Source organism: Oncorhynchus tshawytscha, linkage group LG11 (genome assembly GCF_018296145.1).
Source record: "Oncorhynchus tshawytscha isolate Ot180627B linkage group LG11, Otsh_v2.0, whole genome shotgun sequence".
Taxonomy (NCBI): Eukaryota; Metazoa; Chordata; class Actinopteri; order Salmoniformes; family Salmonidae; genus Oncorhynchus; species Oncorhynchus tshawytscha.
The window spans coordinates 15,835,040-15,853,642 of record NC_056439.1 but is presented as its reverse complement, the minus strand read 5'-3'; the positions used below and the strand labels follow the sequence as shown (position 1 = coordinate 15,853,642).

General features: G+C 42.9%; 1 protein-coding gene across 6 annotated transcripts in view; it reads left to right on the top strand.

Moving 5' to 3' along the window:
- The window catches only part of foxn3 (forkhead box N3), a 117,117-nt gene that overhangs the window by 25,551 nt on the left and 72,963 nt on the right, over positions 1–18,603 (top strand). For 4 of the 6 annotated variants that reach the window (XM_042329819.1, XM_042329815.1, XM_042329818.1 and 1 more), the window contains exon 2: positions 13,201–13,847. In XM_042329819.1, coding sequence (XP_042185753.1) covers positions 13,221–13,847 — 627 coding nt within the window. In that variant the 5' untranslated portion in view covers positions 13,201–13,220. Of the gene's footprint in view, positions 1–10,650; positions 10,866–12,072; positions 12,180–13,200; positions 13,848–18,603 lie in introns of those variants that run through there. The other 2 variants (XM_024436846.2, XM_024436847.2) reach the window with 2 other exon arrangements.

The following is an 18,603-nucleotide window of genomic DNA, read 5'->3' as shown; positions in this document are numbered from 1 at the left end:
CGACTGTGTGATCACGCTTTCCGTAGCCGATGTGAGTAAGGTATTTAAACAGGTTAATATTCACAAGGCCGCAGGGCCAGACTGATGAGACAGCCTACAGGGAAGAGGTCAGAGAACTGGCAGTGTGGTGCCAGGACAACAACCTCTCCTTCAATGTCAACAAGACAAAGGAGCTGATGGTGGAGTACAGAAAATGGAGGGCCGAGCACATCCAGATCGACAGGGCTGTAATGGAGCATGTCGAGAGCGTCAAATTCCTCGGTGTTCAAATTACTAAGGAATTATCATGGTCCACACACACCAACACAGTCATGGAGACTCAGGAGGCTGAAGAAATTCGGCTTGGCCCCTAAGACCCTCACAAACTTTACAGATGCACCATTGAGAGCATCCTGTCAGGCTGTTTCACTGCCTGGTACGGCAACTGCACAGTCTACAACTGCAAGGCTCTCCAGAGGGTCTGCCCAATACATCACTGGGGGTACACTGCGTATCCTCCAGGACATCTACCGCACCCGGTGTCACAGGAAGGCCAAAAAATCCTCAAGCACCTCAGCAGTGTATGCTAACTGCTTGGCATCCGACCGCAAGTTGCTACAGAGTGTAGTGTGTACAGCCCAGTACATCACTGAGGCCAAGCTCCCTGCCAACCATAACCTCTACACCAGGTAGTGTCAGAGGTAGGCCCTAAAGACTCCAGCCACCCAAGTCATAGGGTTCTCTCTGCTACCGCACGGCAAGTGGTACCGTCTGGGACCAAAAGGTTCTCAACAGCTTCTACCCCCAAGCTATAATACTGCTGAACAGTTATAAAAATGGCTACCGGGACTATTTGCATTGACACCCCCCTTTGTTTTTACACTGTTGCTACAAGCTGTTTATTATCTATGCATAGTCACTTTACCCCTACCTACATGTACAAATTACCTTGACTATCCTGTACCCCTGTACATTGATTCTCGATGGTGCAGCCGTAGAACCTTTGAGGATCTGGGAACCCATGGCAAATCTTTTCAGTCTCCTGAGGGGGAAAAGGCGTTGTCATGCCCTCTTCACAACTGTCTTGGTGTGTTTGGGCCATGATAGTTTGTTGGTGATGTGGACACCAAGTAACTTGAAACTCTCAACCCATTCCACTACAGCCCTGTTGATGTGAATGGGTGCGTGTTCGGCACTCCTTATCCTCTAGTCCACGATCATCTCCTTTGTCTTGCTCACGTTGAGGGAGAGCTTGTTGTCCTGGCACCACACGGCCAGGTCTCTGAACTCCTCCCTATAGGCTGTCTCATCGTTGTCGGTGATCTGACCTAATACCGGTGTGTTGTCAGCAAACTTAATGATGGTGTTGGAGTCATGCTTGGCCACGCAGTCGTGGGTGAACAGGGAGTTCAGGAGGGGACTAGGCTCGCAGCCCAGAAGGGGCCATCGTGTTGAGGATCAGCATGGCAGATGTGTTGTTGCCTACCCTTACCACCTGGGGGGCGGCCCGTCAGGAAGTCCAGGATCCAGTTGTAGAGGGAGGTGTTTAGTCCCAGGGTCCTTAGTTTAGTGATGAGCTTTGTGGGCACAATGGTGTTGAACGCTGAGCGGTAGTCAATGAACAGCATTCTCACATAGGTGTTCCTTTCGTCCAGGTGGGAGAGGGCAGTGTGGAGTGCGATTGAGATTGCGTCATCTGTGGATCTGTTGGGAAGGAATGCAAATTGGAGTGGGTCTAAGGTTTCCAGCATGATGGTGTTGATGTGAGTCATGACCAGCCTTTCAAAGCACTTCATGGTACCGATGTGTGCTACGGGGTGGTAGTCATTTAGGCATTTAGGTTACCTTTGCTTTCTTGAGAACAGGGACTATGGTGGTCTGCTTGAAACATGTAGGTAATACAGACTCAGTTATGGAGAGGTTGAAAATGTCAGTGAAGACACTTGCCAGTTGGTCCACGCATGCTCTGAGTACACGTCCTGGTAATCCGTTTGGCCCGAGGCCTAGTGAATGTTGACCCGTTTAAAGGTCTTGCTCACATCGGCTACGAAGAGCGTGATCACACAGTCATCCAGAACAGCTGCTGTTGTCATGCATGCTTCAGTGCCGCGTCACTGGGCAGCTCGCTGCTGGGTTTCCCTTTGTAGTCTGTAATAGTTTGCAAACGCTGCTACATCCGATGAGCGTCAGAGCCGGTGTAGTAGGATTCAATCTTAGTCCTGTATTGACGCTTTGCCTGTTTGATGGTTCGTCTGAGGGCATAACATGATTTCTTATGAGTCCGGATTAGTGTCCCGCTCCTTGAAAGCGGCAGCTCTAGCCTTTAGCTCGGTGCGGATGTTTCCTGTAATCCATGGCTTCTGGTTTGGATATGTACACATGGTCACTGTGGGGATGACATCATTGCTGCACTTATTGACTGCAACATATTCCAGTCTGTGCTTGCAAAACAATCCAGTAGCGTAAAACCTTAACCTTGTAAATTTGGCGTTTTGAGCAACTTTGATATTTGATGTTTGGAGAAAAGGAACAATACTGAGCAGGAGGAGTCAACCCATGGTGTCAAAAACACTTTGAAATTTGGAGAAACATCACATTCTGCAGTGAGACTGTGTTTTTGTTTGTGTTTGTGTTTGTGAATGTGTATGTTTGTGAAAGTGGGCAAGTGTGAGTAATGTACGTATGTGTATGTGTATGTGTGTATGTGTTTAAAAGTGGTCATTGCTCTGAGCTATAGCCTATCTCGCTGTCCTGCTCAGATAAGGAGAGTGGATAAAAGACAGCCGTGCATTCAGCAAATTACTACCTCTTCCACTTCAGCTGCACAGCCAATGACCTTCGGCCTCTAGCTCACCCCTCTCCCCTCCGCCCCTCTCCTCCCTCCCCCTCCCTTATCGCACTCCTTCCTTCCCTCCCTGCCTTTGTGGAGGACTAGCAAAGCTCTAGTTTGTTGTTGTTGCTCAGACAAAGACACTGCAGCAGCACTTTTGATTCAAACACAGACACAGACGGCGTGAGTGAGTAAACGCAAGGTGTTGAGAGAGGCAAGAAGAGTGGAAGATAAAAACAAAGTGAACTCCTCTCTTTCTCTCCTCTCTTCCCTTCTGTTTGTTTTCCCCGTGTAAACATGTGACGTCATCACAGGGTGCTTTTACGGAGAGTTACTGGTGTGTGTTTGTGTCAGGCCGCTGGCCCTGCGCCAATCAAACAAGCCAAGGGTCGGCACTCGTCCGACAGGTTACTGGGGGAAGACATGTGACACCTAGTCAAGGGTCAGTTACTGAAAAGCACACACACTGGCTCCACGCTCCTCTGTCAGGTAAACATAGGGCAGATGAGTCAAGGCTTGTCTGAGGTTGAAGCAGGTTTCACAGTGGGTGTGTGTGTGTGTGCTTTCACTCAGTCACATTGCTTTGAGGTCACAGGGTGTTTTGATGAGCTTGTTGTGGATGTACGCATGAGTGTTAATTTCACAGTAGTGGAAAGAAAATCAGGACGTGTTACCAGGACAGGTACTCAGAGCATGCGCTGACTAACTGCCAAGTGTCTTCACTGACATTTTCAACCTCTCCCTGGCCCAGTCTGTAATACCTACATGTTTCAAGCAGACCACCATAGTTCCTGTACCCAAGAACACCAAGGTAACCTGCCTAAATGACTCGCGTCTGTAGCCATGAAGTGCTTTGAAAGGCCGGTCATGGCTCACATCAACACCATCATCCCAGAAACCCTAGACCTGCTCCAATTTGCATTCCGCCCCAACAGATCCACAGAGTGTATATGAGCAAGGAAAGAAGCCTAAACTCATGTCCAGGAAGGGACTGTTACAGTCTGACTTTTCACATGCTTTCTAAATGATGATGATAGGTACTGTAGTCAAGCTCTGGAAGTCTATCTGGTTTATAATGACTGCTGTAAAAGGACATTTACTGTAAGTGTATCTTCAAGTACAGGGTTTTTTCTCTCACTAACCGCAGTGGGTTAGTCATAGGAGTGAACTAGTGTGCCTCTCTCAACAGCTGAAAACAAACACATTTACACCTGTGTGTGTGTGTGTGTGTGTGTGTGTGTGTGTGTGTGTGTGTGTGTCAGACCAGGGATAACTATAGTTCGATAGAGTTCAGGCTTAACTGAATGAACAACAGAGACAGAATGCAATGTGGAATGTTATTAAATCGTTTGGGGTATGGCCTTTGTCTCTGGGGAATGGTCCTCGGTGCCAGATACTGATGACAGGTAGCCCTTTGCTGGGCAGCTGGCATCGAACCCCCCACTGGGGGAAAGGCATTGAGGGGAACGTGCATTATTGTGCCATGCTTATAGGTCAAAGGTAAATAGGTGAATAACATTCCGTGCATGGCTAATAGGAAGAAGAGAAGAACGAGACACTATGCTGAGGATGATACATTTGTATTCATTCCCACTATGCCCGTAGTATAGGAAACAGAATGAATGACGTTATTGCTGCTTGATAAAGTTAAATGAGCATTCAGACCAGCCTTCCTGTTTGAACTTTCATAAACAAAAAATGTTAACTATGCCTTGTGGAAAGTAACTACTTTGGATGTGATTACAACTATTCCACCCCCCAAAATGTTTTAAAAACTTTTAAAAACTATTTCAATACAAATCTCAGAAAGTGACTACTTTTCAAAACCATTTGAAAACAGATCTCAGAAAGTAACTACATTTGTAAACTATTTGAATACAGATATGAGAAAGCAATTACTTCAAAAAAACAAATTTGAATATAGATCTCAGGAAGTGACTACTTTTCTGAAACTCTTGAATTTGCTGCCTTCAAGTAATGGCAGCGCTGTATCTAGAACTGTATGTTGCTGTTAGAAATAGAATGAATAGAGCTACTATTCCAATCTATCTGACAGTCATATTTGATCTACACTATACGTTTCTATCTGAACATGTTGTAAATGTCCCTTCTCCTAAATGTCTATTGCCACAGGTGTACATAATCAAGTCAAATCAATTAACCAATGATATTTTATTGATAAGTATAAATACGTTGTGACGCTCAACTACTGTATGACTCTTTCAACATGCCACTGAAAAGATCGAAAGCTGCAATGAAATGAATGATACCTGAATATAGTGTAGAGTATATAGTGTAATTCAAAGCCATTTGCAAAGATTGCTAACAGCAAGTTAGATGCTTAGCAAAAACAACTTTGAACCTCTTTGTCCATCTGAGGGTAAGTGTTCTTGTTTCAAACACACACTATACCATCTTTAAAGCGATGGTTCTCTCAGAATACAAACTAACATGATTTTCATCCTACCTTTTCTGTAGCTGATTCAAAGTGGCAGTTTTCGGATATGTAGTTTCCTTTCAACACTTAATAGCCATATTTTGTTAGTGCTAGCATTCTCAGTAACACTTAACATTACACTGGTCTTGTGCCTGTGTAATTGGAGCATCATTTTATTAGCATGTCACATAATACTGTGCTAATTGCATTTGAATTGCATAGCAATGAGCTGAGAGTTTTTGTAACTCTTCCTCTTGTGTACAGTAGTGACTGTGACTTATTTCACTGAAGTAATAACTCCTTTATCATTGATGGAAAGATCTCATGATGCCAAGAATAGGGGTGTTAACGCCGGTGTCCTGGCTAAATTCCCAGTCTAGCCCTCGTACCATCATTGCCACCTAATCATCCCCAGCTTCCAAATTGGCTAATTTATCCACCTTCATCTCCCCTGTAACTTGTTGTTACAGGTTGTTGTTGTAAATGACAATATGTTCTCAGTCTCAGTTCTCAGTTTTACCTGGTAAAATAAAACATTTTAAATAAATACCATGCAATTATATAGCAATTTCCAAAGTTCTATGTAACAACAATGTTGCTATCATAATAAGCAAACTACATATGTAAAATAACTTGATGTCAAGTCTTACCGTATTACCTTATGTCTTACTCATTATGAAATTATATTTGTTACTCATTTCGAACATGAAAAAGTGCTCAACTCTAATGTTGAGGTGATGTCCCTCGTGTATTTAATTTCTTGGCTACAGGCTATATTAAAATTCATATCTATGAGCCCTCCAAAAACCATATGCTTATGATCATATTTTTAGACCAATTCAACTAATTGTTGTAGTTTTTGGTTCTTCGTCAAATACAGTTGAAGTCGGAAGTTTACATACACTTAGGTTGGAGTCATTAAAACTCATTTTTCAACCACTCCACAAATTTCTTGTTAACAAACTATAGTTTTGGCAAGTCGGTTAGGACATCTACTTTTTGCATGACACAAGTCATTTTTCCTACAATTGTTTACAGAAGAATTATTTAACTTATAATGAACTGTATCACAGTTCCAGTTTGGGAAATTCCAGAAAAGGATGTCATGGCTTTAGAAGCTTCTGATAGGCTAATTGACACCATTTGAGTCAATTGGAGGTGTACCTGTGGATGTATTTCAAGGCCTACCTTCAAACTCAGTGCCTCTTTGCTTGACATCATGGGAAAATCAAAAGAAATCAGCCAAGACCTCAGAAAATAAATTGTAGACCTCCACAAGTCTGGTTCATCCTTGGGAGCAATTTCCAAATGCCTGAAGGTACCACGTTCATCTGTACAGACAATAGTACGCAGGTATAAACACCATGGGACCACGCAGCTGTCATATCGCTCAGGAAGGAGACGCGTTCTGTCTCCTAGAGATGAACCTACTTGGGTGCGAAAAGTGCAAATCAATCCCAGAACAATAGCAAAGGACCTTGTGAAGATGCTGGAGGAAACAGGTATAAAAGTATCTATATCCACAGTAAAACGAGTCCAATATCAACATAACCTGAAAGGACGCTCAGCAAGGAAGAAGCCACTGCTCCAAAACCGCCATAAAAAACAGACTATGGTTTGCATCTGCACATGGGGACAAAGATCACACTTTTTGGAGAAATGTCTGTCTGATGAAACAAAAATATAACTGTTTGGCCATAATTACCATTGTTATGTTTGGAGGAAAAAGGGGGAGGCTTGCAAGCAAAAGAACACCATCCCAACCGTGAAGCCCGGGGGTGGCAGCATCATGTTGTGGGGGTGCTTTGCTGTAGGAGGGACTGGTGCACTTCACAAAATAGATGGCATCATGAGGAAGCAAAATTATGTGGATATATTGAAGCAACATCTCAAGACATCAATCAGGAAGTTAAAGCTTGGTCGCAAATGGGTCATCCAAATGGACAATGACCCCAAGCATACTTCCAAAGTTGTGGCAAAATGGCTTAAGGACAACAATGTCAAGGTATTGGAGTAGCCATCACAAAGCCCTGACCTCAATCCTATAGAAAATTTGTGGGCAGAACTGAAAAAGTGTGTGCGAGCAAGGAGGCCAACAAACCTGACTCAGTTACACCAGCTCTGTCAGGAGGAATGGGCCAAAATTCACCCAACATATTGTAGGAAGCTTGTGCAAGGCTACCCGAAACATTTGAACCACGTTAAACAATTTAAAGGAAATGCTACCAAATACTAATTGAGTGTATGTAAACTTCTGACCCACTGGGAATGTGATGAAAGAAATGAAAGCTGAAATTAATTCTCTCTACTATTATTCTAACATTTCACATTCTTAAAATAAAGTGGTGATCCTAACTGACATAAGACACAGACATTTTTACTAGGATTAAATGTCAGGAATTGTGATAGACTGAGTTTAAATGTATTTGGCTAAGCTGTATGTAAACTTCAACTGTATTTGGCAGCAATGTATTATAATTTATTTTCAAATAACTTTTCAGAGATGTATTCAAAATACTTTCAAATATTATTTGTTTTTCTGAGACCTGTATTTGAATATCAATAGTTGCCTTTTAGTTGAAACTATATAAACTGTATTTGACTACTGTAGCTATATATTTTTTTTAAAGTATGTCTTTTCCAATAAACTACCAAATACAACTATTTTCTGTCCCGTTCTGGTGTGTGTAGTATGTTTTATGTCAAAGGGGAAACTAATAAGGTACACACAGTGCTGGTTGTTCTTGTCAATGCAAAACAGACATCGCTTGAATACATTAGAAGTAAATATCTTGCTGTTTAAATTAGATGGAGGACTACTTACTGTTAGTAGTATTTCTGAGGTGTCTTTACTAATTCTCGTAAACAGCTCCAAAGCCTCCAAAGAGCTTCAGAAGTTTGCATTGATTGATGTGGTGTTTTATTCATTAGGGGTTAAAGGTAAACTCAGCAAAATGACGTTGCATGAGCAGCACCGCAGATATTGCGATGAGCAAGATTCAAAGACTATCTGTGCATGGGTTCACTTCACGCTCTTACAATGTGGTCGCCACTGGACCAAAACAGCAGAGAAGTTGAGCCTCGTACTCCAACGCTCTTAGTAGTTGTGGAAATGGACCCACTATGCTGTTTACTTTGAGCATCAATGTTGTATCCTGACTCTATCTTTAAGACAAAATAGAGAATAGAATAATAAGGCATGAAAAAAACATATTTCCAATGCGGCCCTCACGTGTGCATGTCTGTCTGTGTGTGTGCGTATGTTATATACAAACGTGTCCATGTACTTCTGAAGTACTATCAGTAGCTGAGTTGAGTATTTATTTACCACTGGCATGAATAGCCCCCCCACACACACACACACACTTATAATTAGTCATGTGGTTGAGTGTGTGTGTGTGTTGAGATGACAGTTTGGCAGTTGGTTGGGGGTATGAGAGGGGCAGGCTTGGTCTATTCAGAGGGGATTGGTCCTTTGTATTTGGCTAGGGGCCCTGGCCTGACCTGCAGGAGAGTGGTCTGCCATACTCAAAGAGACAGAGAATGGAGGGAGAGAGAGAAAGAGCGAGAGAGAGGTCATGTACTTTAGGTCATGTACTTTAGTATAGTTTGCTCTCCCTTTAATGTTTTCTTTTTTGGAATGAGTCAAATTAGTGACGCAGTTATTTCTTGTGTAAACTGTTGGAGGTGTGTGTGTGTGCGGATGAGTTGAGTGTGGAGGAGTGTGTGTGCAAATGTTAACAAGTGAGAAGAGGAGTGTGGTTGATTAGGAATGTTCTAATGACTTCCCCCTGTCATGCTTCTTGATTTAATAACAATCACGTGTCACTATTTCAACCTAAATTACCCACAGGTCTAGTATCAGCTAGTCCTTCTCAAATCCTAACCTTCACTTGCAAAAGGTTGCATGTTTGAATCCTGATGATAAAAAGTTGTTTTTGCGATTTTTGTCCTTCTCAAATCCTAACCTTCACTTTCAAAAGGTTGCATGTTTGAATCCTGATGATAAAAAGTTGTTTTTTGCGATTTTTGTTCTAAGCCTATCCCAAACCTTAAACGTTACCATAACCATTCGGAGTTAATGCCTACCCTTAAGATTTTGGAATGAATGCCTAAACTTAACCCTAACCTTAATAATTCAGAGCTAATGCCTAAACTTAACCTTAAACACTTCCAAATGTAACATTTTATTTTTTAAATTTATTATTTCACCTTTATTTAACCAGGTAGGCTAGTTGAGAACAAGTTCTCATTTGCAACTGCGACCTGGCCAAGATAAAGCATAGCAGTGTGAACAGACAACACAGAGTTACACATGGAGTAAACAAGTCAATAACACAGTAGAAAAAAAAGAAAAAAAAGAGTCTATATACATTGTGTGCAAAAGGCATGAGGAGGTAGGTGAATGATTACAATTTTGCAGATTAACACTGGAGTGATAAATGATCAGATGGTCATGTACAGGTAGAGAGATTGGTGTGCAAAAGAGCAGAAAAGTAAATAAATAAAAACAGTATGGGGATGAGGTAGGTAAAAATGGGTGGGCTATTTACCGATAGACTATGTACAGCTGCAGCGATCGGTTAGCTGCTCAGATAGCAGATGTTTGAAGTTGGTGAGAGATAAAAGTCTCCAACTTCAGCGATTTTTGCAATTCATTCCAGTCACAGGCAGCAGAGAACTGGAACAAAAGGCAGCCAAATGAGGTGTTGGCTTGGAACAACATTGAAATTTTAAGTTTGAGAAACATGGATGAATGACTAATTCTGACGTGAGACTGAGAGCTTGTTGCAGCTCAGGTCCAACTGACCTAAAGTCAGTTTGGAGTTTTACCGCCTAATGCAAGTGAAGGGAACAGTGTTCACTGTTGCCCCTAGTGGCCGGGTTTCCACATCATCCCAAAGTCCTTGGACATGGATAGAGGTCTAATACTGACTTGTATCACAGGTGACCTAGCTGCTGAACACATAGACCTACAGCATGAGTGAGGAGATGGTTATTAGCCTACTGGTATGAATGGTGAAAATGTCCGTATTTAATAACCCACTATTATAAAATAAACCCTGTCTTAATTTAAGTCACTTTTAGACTGATTGAAAATGCGAAATGTCGTAACAGAATGAGCCTATAGTTATATTACAGCTTTACATAATGTGTTTTCTTTGGCAAAAACAAATGAAAGGCACTCTCGATTTGCAAAAATGAGTTTATTAAAATGATCCAGGGGGCATGACTCCCGAGGCACATTTTAGCATGTTCTCCACCTCCTCTCCAAAACAAATGTTGATGTATTTGTACAGCTGCTATTTGTGCCCTAAAACACACTCGACTTCATTATGTTCACTTCTTTACTTTCAAGCTCAACACCACGCTTTGTGTGTGTGTGTGTGTGTGCACTGCCAGCCCCAAGCTTTGCCACGCGGTCATGTGTGGACTTCTAATTTGCTGACGAGCAACTCTGTTCTCCTCTCTTCACTTGCATGAGCCGACGAAACACACGCTCTCACACACCGTATGCATTGGGGACGGGGAAGAGCTCAAATAACCGCCGAGGACTATGATTTTTTATGACGGGACTTGGTTCGATTTGTCTCTGTAAACCTCGGTGTTTGATTCTGGGTGAGGATTACAATGCAGGATTGTAAAGTAATTTACGCAGAGGCGGTTGTTCCAAAGACGTGTTTTGTCTATGCCTCGCAATTCGTATATCGTCAGGTCGCCTAATGAGAGGAAACAGAGCTTGGAATCATCGTCGGGAATCGGACATTCATTTTGCTGTTACAATGTGTTGTTGGTGGGATCATTGTGGGATGGATGATTCCACTTGACGAGTTAATCTTGTCACTGACCAATTAAATAGGCTCCATATCGCGTAGTCTACGTAGGCTATCAAGCACAGTCGTAGGGTACATTTGTCAAAATACCCTAAATATAATCTACTTTCATTAAAAACGAATAGTATACATGTACACTATTGTAGCTTATTTAGTATAGGGATGACAGTAGGCTAGGGCTATCGTTCTCCCAATGCCCCCCCCCCCCGTTATTTTCTATCGTTATAGGCTTACTGTTTATAACGGTGCTTTGAAGCATTTGTATGACACAAGTTCGCAGCAGGCTATGCTCGGCTCCCACGGTTGGTTTTGAACTTTTAAACTATAGTCTAGTTCTTACGGTCAACGTTTAAATGTAGATTTGCGTACACCAAGACACGCAGTGAATAAACTGCCAGAATATTGACTTCTGTGCGCCTGTCATGTTGGCCAACTGGTTTAGATGGACCATTGACATAGGCTCCTACTACCTGTAAGGTTTGGCTGTGAACTACTGTATGGCATCAATGACATGACTTCGCTGCCACTCACCTGTGCGCAGTCAAGAGAAAGGCGAGAGTTTTAGAAATGCATTTTTTTTTTTAAACGAGAGACAGTCTTTGGAAAAGGGTGATGCTCTCGCCGGGGTTGTGGTAGATAGACAATTCTGATAATTAGCTGGCCTCAAACCGAGCGCCCTCTTAACAAGGCAACTCCATACAATGACATTACCTCGACTGTCTGTCAGCTGCTGTAACATCATTTATTTTCCGCTTAGAAGAGGCTCCTGGGATTGTTCTTCCAACAGTTCCAAATTGGAAACAAGTTGTCCTCATCACTTGAGTTAGTGAGTAAGCTATATAGTTTTTATTTTATTTTTCACTTCTAAAAGTGATTAAAGAGTGCAATAGGCATAGGCTGCAATCTGTGGGAATGCTACCTGAAAAAATTACATTGCATTTGTAGTGCCTATCTGATTATCAATGTTCTTACGTGGGACGTGTCATCCCCAGAAGAGTCGACGTTCCGGCAGCGCCTAGCCTAGTTCAATACACGATGAGCGTGGTGTGCTGGTGTGCAGCTCAACCGCTGTCTTTTGAAGCCATTTCAAGTGAAAACGGTATGGCGTTTAACCACTGGAACCGCAAGACGAACGCGTTTGCTTGCGTCTCTTATGTAGCCATTTTTCTTTTAGGAAGAAGAAATCAGCTCGCCGTAATTAAAGGGAGCGCGTGGTCCAATCTGGGTGTTGCGTGTTTACCATGGCGTGTAACTGTTAAACCGGCCCGGGTTTCATCTGCCTCTGGTGGAGCATGACTCGTTTTATAACAGGGGGAATGAGTGTTTTATTTTTTCAGAGACTGCTGTGGTAAAACAAATCCTCAGATACCGGCGGATTAAACCATATAAACATGACTGTTACCTCAATTAAATACGCAGTGATGAGAACGAGAGAGATTGAGAGAGAGGGACAGCTAGTATAGGGAATTTGAGAAAGAGAGAAAGACAGAGAAAGAGTGAGGGAAAAGAGATAATGTGAGTGGGGAGAGAGTCACTCACTCACTTGATGTACAGTGTTTAGTGACAGCTGTGGGTAAATCAATCATAGAGACACAGGATTTGAAAGGTTGTCTGGTTATTTGAAGGTTAGGGCTACACCGGCCTGGTTATGTGAAGGTTGCAGATTAGTTATATGATGGTTATGACCTGTGTGTCATAGAGAAAGGCATCTGCAGTACTTGACTGTATGGTGGGTGTCTGTTTTCCGCAGACCTCACTGCCTGAAATACTCTACATAACTCCACTGACAGAGACAGAGAGAGAAAGACAGAGAGATGGGGTTGGGGAACAGAGAGCGGTCGTGGACTTAAGTATAGTTTTCAGTATAGGACGGTAGTGTGTAAAGTATGTCAGTGTGAGTGTGTGGGATAAATGTGGAGTGTTTAGAAGAGTCAGGTTACATGAGGTATGTGAGTGTAAAGTTGTGATTTCCAGCTAGTTCTGTGCTGTTATGATAGAATGATAACAACAACGATTATATAGTAACAATAGTAACACAAAAAATATTTTTTAAAGTCTCTCTCTTTCTCCCTCCATTACCTGACTGTCTAACACTAACACCCCCTCTCTCTGTCCTCCAGGAGTCTAGGTGGTGGTGTCCATGGGTCCCGTCATGCCCCCCAGTAAGAAGCCTGAGGTGTCTGGCATTAGTGTAGCCAGCGCCAGCATGTCCCACCTCTACCAGACTGGCTCGCTGTCCCGCGCCCTGCAGGAGGCTGAGGAACTTGACCTGGTCCTCCCCGTCCACCTGGCCCTCCCTTTGGCACCCCTCCCCGGTGGGGCCGCCAAACCAGAGAAAGGCACTGCCACCCCGGGTATGGAGGACGAGGAGTTGACCAACCTCAACTGGCTCCACGAGAGCAAGAACCTGCTCAACAGCTTCGGAGACCCCGTGCTGCGCAGCGTCAGCCCTGTGGGCGGTGAGGGGGGCGGTACCCGCAACGGGGACCCCGACGACACCCCGCCGTCGCCGTCGATGGTGGGCGGGGACCTTCCATACGACGCCCAGCGCAACCCCAACTGTAAGCCGCCCTATTCATTCAGCTGTCTGATTTTCATGGCGATTGAGGACGCTCCGTCCAAGAGGCTGCCCGTGAAGGAGATATACAACTGGATCCTGGAACACTTCCCCTACTTCGCTAACGCTCCCACAGGCTGGAAGAACTCTGTCAGGCACAACCTGTCACTCAATAAGTGCTTCAAGAAGGTGGACAAGGACAGGAGCCAGGTAAGAAGTAGGAGGAGGAGGAGCACACACAGATATTCATGTAGCACGCGCGCATGCACATTCACATGATTCATGCACATACAGTTGAAGTCGGAAGTTTACATGCACCGTAGCCAAATATATTTGAACTCAGTTTTTCACAATTCCTGACAGTTAATCCTAGTAAAAATTCCCTGTTTTAGGTCAGTTAGGATCACCACTTTATTTGAAGAATGTGAAATGTCAGAGTAATAGTACAGAGAATGACTTTTTTTCAGCTTTTATTTCTTTCATCACATTCCCAGTGGGTCAGAAGTTTACACACACTCAATTAGTATTTGGTAGCATTGCCTTTACATTGTTTAACTTGGGTCAAATGTTTTGGGTAGCCTTCCACAAGCTTCCCACAATAAGTTGGGTGAATTTTGGCCCATTCCTCTGACAGAGCTGGTGTAACTGAATCAGGTTTGTAGGCCTCCTTGCTCGCACACGCTTTTTCAGTTCTGCCCACAAATTTTCTATAGGATTGAGGTCAGGGCTTTGTGATGGCCACTCCAATACCTTGACATTGATGTCCTTAAGCCATTTTGCCACAACTTTGGAAGTATGCTTGGGGTCATTGTCCATTTGGAAGACCCATTTGCGACCAAGCTTCAACTTCCTGACTGATGTCTTGAGATGTTGCCTCAATTTTTCCATATCATTTTGCTGCCTCATGATGCCATCTATTTTGTGAAGTGCACCAGTCCCTCCTGCAGCCAAGCATCCCCACAAAATGATGCTTCCAGCCCCGTGCTTCCCCGTTGGAATGGTGTTCTTCGGCTTGCAAGCATCCCCCTTTTTCCTCCACACATAACAATGGTCAATATGGCAAACAGTTATATTTTTGTTTCATCAGACCAGAGGACATTTCTCCAAAAAGTACGATCTTTGTTCTCATGTGCAGTTGCAAACCAGACAGAATGCGTCTCCTTCCTCAGCGGTATGACGGCTGCGTGGTCCCATGGTGTTTATACTTGTGTACTATTGTTTGTACAGATGAATGTGGTACCTTCAGGCGTTTGGAAATTGCTCCCAAGGATGAACCAGACTTGTGGAGGTCCACCATTTTTTTTCTGAGGTCTTGGCTGATTTCTTGTGATTTTCCCATGATGTCAAGCAAAGAGGCATTGAGTTTGAAGGTGGCCTGGAAATACATCCACAGGTACACCTCCAATTGACTCAAATGATGTCAATTAGCCTATCAGAAGCTTCTAAAGCCATGATATATTTTCTGGAATTTAAAGGCACAATCGACTTAGTGTATGTAAACTTCTGACCCACTGGAATTGTGATAGAGTGAAATAATCTGTCTGTAAACAATTGTTGGAAAAATTACTTGTGTCATACACAAAGTAGATGTCCTAACCGACTTGACAAAACTATAGTTTGTTAACAAGAAATTTGTGGAGTGGTTGAAAAAGGAGTTTTATTGACTCCAACCTAAGTGTATGTAAACTTCCGACTTCAACTGTATGCACTAGAGTTTGACAGGGGAACAGGACTCCCGCGGGATTCTGGCAGGAATGGGACTGAAGTTTTAGAGTCAAGTTCGGGACAGGATCAACAGTCCACAGGAAGGCAGTACAGGAATAGTTATAAACAGAGTTTTTTTGGGGCGGAAATATGTAATGCGTGAAGCATTTAATAAAATAAACCCACTGTAGGCTAGGCCTAATATTGTTTAATAAAATGAAATAAGGGTCATTTCCCCCCTCCCTCCAGCAGCTCACTATTGCGCCTCGCTCCAGTTGTAGCCAGTCACTATAGGCTACCTCAGACGCCAATCTACTGTCAGTAGGCTAAATGATGAAGCCTTCAATAGAGCAATTGCCACGTCTTGTTTCAGCCAAGGACCCATCACTAACGTTGACATTAGAGCCAAGGAAAGAGTGATGTTTTAGGATTTTGATGGAGTTTTCTTTAACAATGACGGAACCGAGTACAGGCTTGTAAAAAATGTTTTTTTAAATGCTGCTGTTTAATCAAATACGCTACCAATCGGATAGTGGGACAGGCGGCCGGAAGTGGCATAGCTGCTCTACTCCCAACAACTGTACCATCAAGCCCAATTGTTTGTATATTTAACTAAACCTGTGCCATCTGAGGTGAAGAGTGAAATAAAAATAGATTGACTTATAAGGTACTACTGCTTAGTAAAAAAAAATACATAGCAAAATGTTAATTTTGTTCATGTGTTGTACACGTTCATACAGTTTGTGCACAGTGACTCGGCTGCAGACTCCAGCTTTATGCTGGCACTGTGCTGAGCAGACCATCCTGCGGGGGTCTAGGTCCTCATCCTCCAGCTTCATGTATCTACATTTAGGTCATTTAGAATACGCTCTTGTCCTTAGCGACTTGTTCTCCAGTCAGTGCATTTAACCAAGACAGGTCAGACAACCACATGTCAGTCGCATATTGCATTGCTGAAATCATCATGTTCAATACTTCCTAAACAAACACAATAACTTGCATATTTCTGTGTGCAGAAATGAGCGCGGGACAGGAAGGGAGTGAATTGTTATCAGAAAGGGACAGGAAGTTCCGTTGTAGAATTGTTGCAGGATCCGGACAGTACAGGAAAGTAATTGACAGGACAAGACAGGACAGGAATTCATTTTCGCTCCTCAACCTCTAATACGCATGCGAGTACAAACACACACATGCGCACACACACACGCACACACACACACACACACACACACTTGCCAGAGTCAAGTACAGACAAAACCCTATCCTGGTATCGCTGTGACATGTCTTTGATGTTTTGTTTTAATTGTAAATTCCTGCACTGCAGCCAAACCTTTCTTGAAAAATGGGCAAGTGTGTTTTCAGATAATTGCTTGATAAATTCATTGCTAATCGCTTGCAGAGAGTAAAGTCCCATCTACTTGTCTTTGTTCTCCGAGAGAGATAAAATCTGGTACATTGAAAACAAAGGAAACATTCTGTATGATGCAATCCTGCTCTGTGTGCATACATGCATGTGTGTGAACAGTGGCTGACATATTAAGTAACTATGCTTCTGGGAACTATCAGATGTTCTTATGCTAATGGTAAATTCCACTACTTTTACCAATTTCCACAGAACATTTTCCACAACACATTTACTTGAAGAACATTGCAGATGCAAAGTTTCGTAACACAATGATGTTGTTTGTGCCGTCATTCGGTTACCAAACTTTGCATCGGTACTGTTCTTCAACTAAATGTGTTTTTGTAACATTTTCAGTGGATGTTGTTAAAAGTTGTCCTTGTGCATAGTGTTTTATGGTTTGTGTAACTTTGCAATCATTTGTTTTTGTTTGAAATACGTTTTAAAGTGAGACATCTGAGTCTCAGCATCATTCTGTTAACGTGGAATTGCCCCATATACAGATATTTACTATGACGCCACAATCATCAGTCACTGACTGGGACTGGTTTAATAGATTTACTTGAGTACATTACTTGTGTGTGTGTAGGCATGTGCTTAGATACATGCACGTGATCTTGCGTGCTTGTGATTTCTTGTATGTGAGTGTGTGTGTGTGTGGAACAGTAAAGCCCTTCCATGTGACTCACAGTTCGCTGCCATCTGCTTAGGGCTGTATACCTGTCTCCATGGCAACGCCACTGCCATTGTCATGGAAAGCCAGCAGTTGCTGTAGCAACAGAGAAACTTATATATATATGTGTGTGTGTGTGTGTGTGTGCAATACTTGTTCTTTTGTTCAGGCATGTTTTTATAAAGTTAATATTTTATGAATAATATTACATGGATCTGTGTGTTTTGATTTGTTTTGTGTGTCTGTGCACTTGTGCGTGCTTGTGTGCATACTAGACATGCATCACGCAAGACTGGAAAAATCTGGAAACCAAACTTTGAAATTGGATGTTGAAACCACTATCGACCAATCAGTTTCAATGCTAAAAATCCTGTAAGCTTTTACCGCATATCGTTGTTCCAATCTTTGTTAATGAGTTATTAACGATGCTAACGGGACTTGTGTGTCAGTAGGCCACCTTTCAGAGTGGAGTGTTTGTCATTCGCAGAGCCATTCCATCCATACTATTCCGTTTTTCTGTTTAATGAATGGTGTTTGTAAACGTTTTCCATGTTTGTGTGTGTGTGTTTAATGAATGAGTGGGATGATTGTGTCTGTTTTCATTAGGCATTCTGTGAAAATGCACGAATCTATTACCTACGGTATGGAGAGGAGGACAGGAAAGGACAGGGGAGGAAGATAAGAGAGGTGAGGAGGAGAAGAGAGGACAGGAGAGGAGGAAAGGGGAAGTGTGGATTGGATGAAGATGTGAGTTTTTGTCACTGGTTAAAGTGGTAGTGTGATTGTGGTATGTCGAGGATGTGGTATGTAGAGGTCTTTATGTTGCCTATTGTAAGGGATGTCCTTGTATGGAGTGATGTGATGGTTCAAACTGTGTGTGTTAGCAAGATTCCTGCAGATGCCTGCTGTGTGCGCAGGCGCGTTGGTGTGTATGTGGCAGTCAATGTGTCCTTGGTTTCCATGACGCTGTTTATGAACACAATGTTTCAGTTTGACACCTCATGACCGTGTACACACACACACTCACACACACAGAGTTTTGTATTGCTATCCTTGTGGGAACCAAAGAATTTATTTCCATCCAAAATCGTATTTTCCCTAACCCTAAATCTAACCCTAACTTAACCATAGCCATAAGCCTAACCTTAACCCCAAACCGTTAACCCTAAAGCTGTACCTAACTCTTA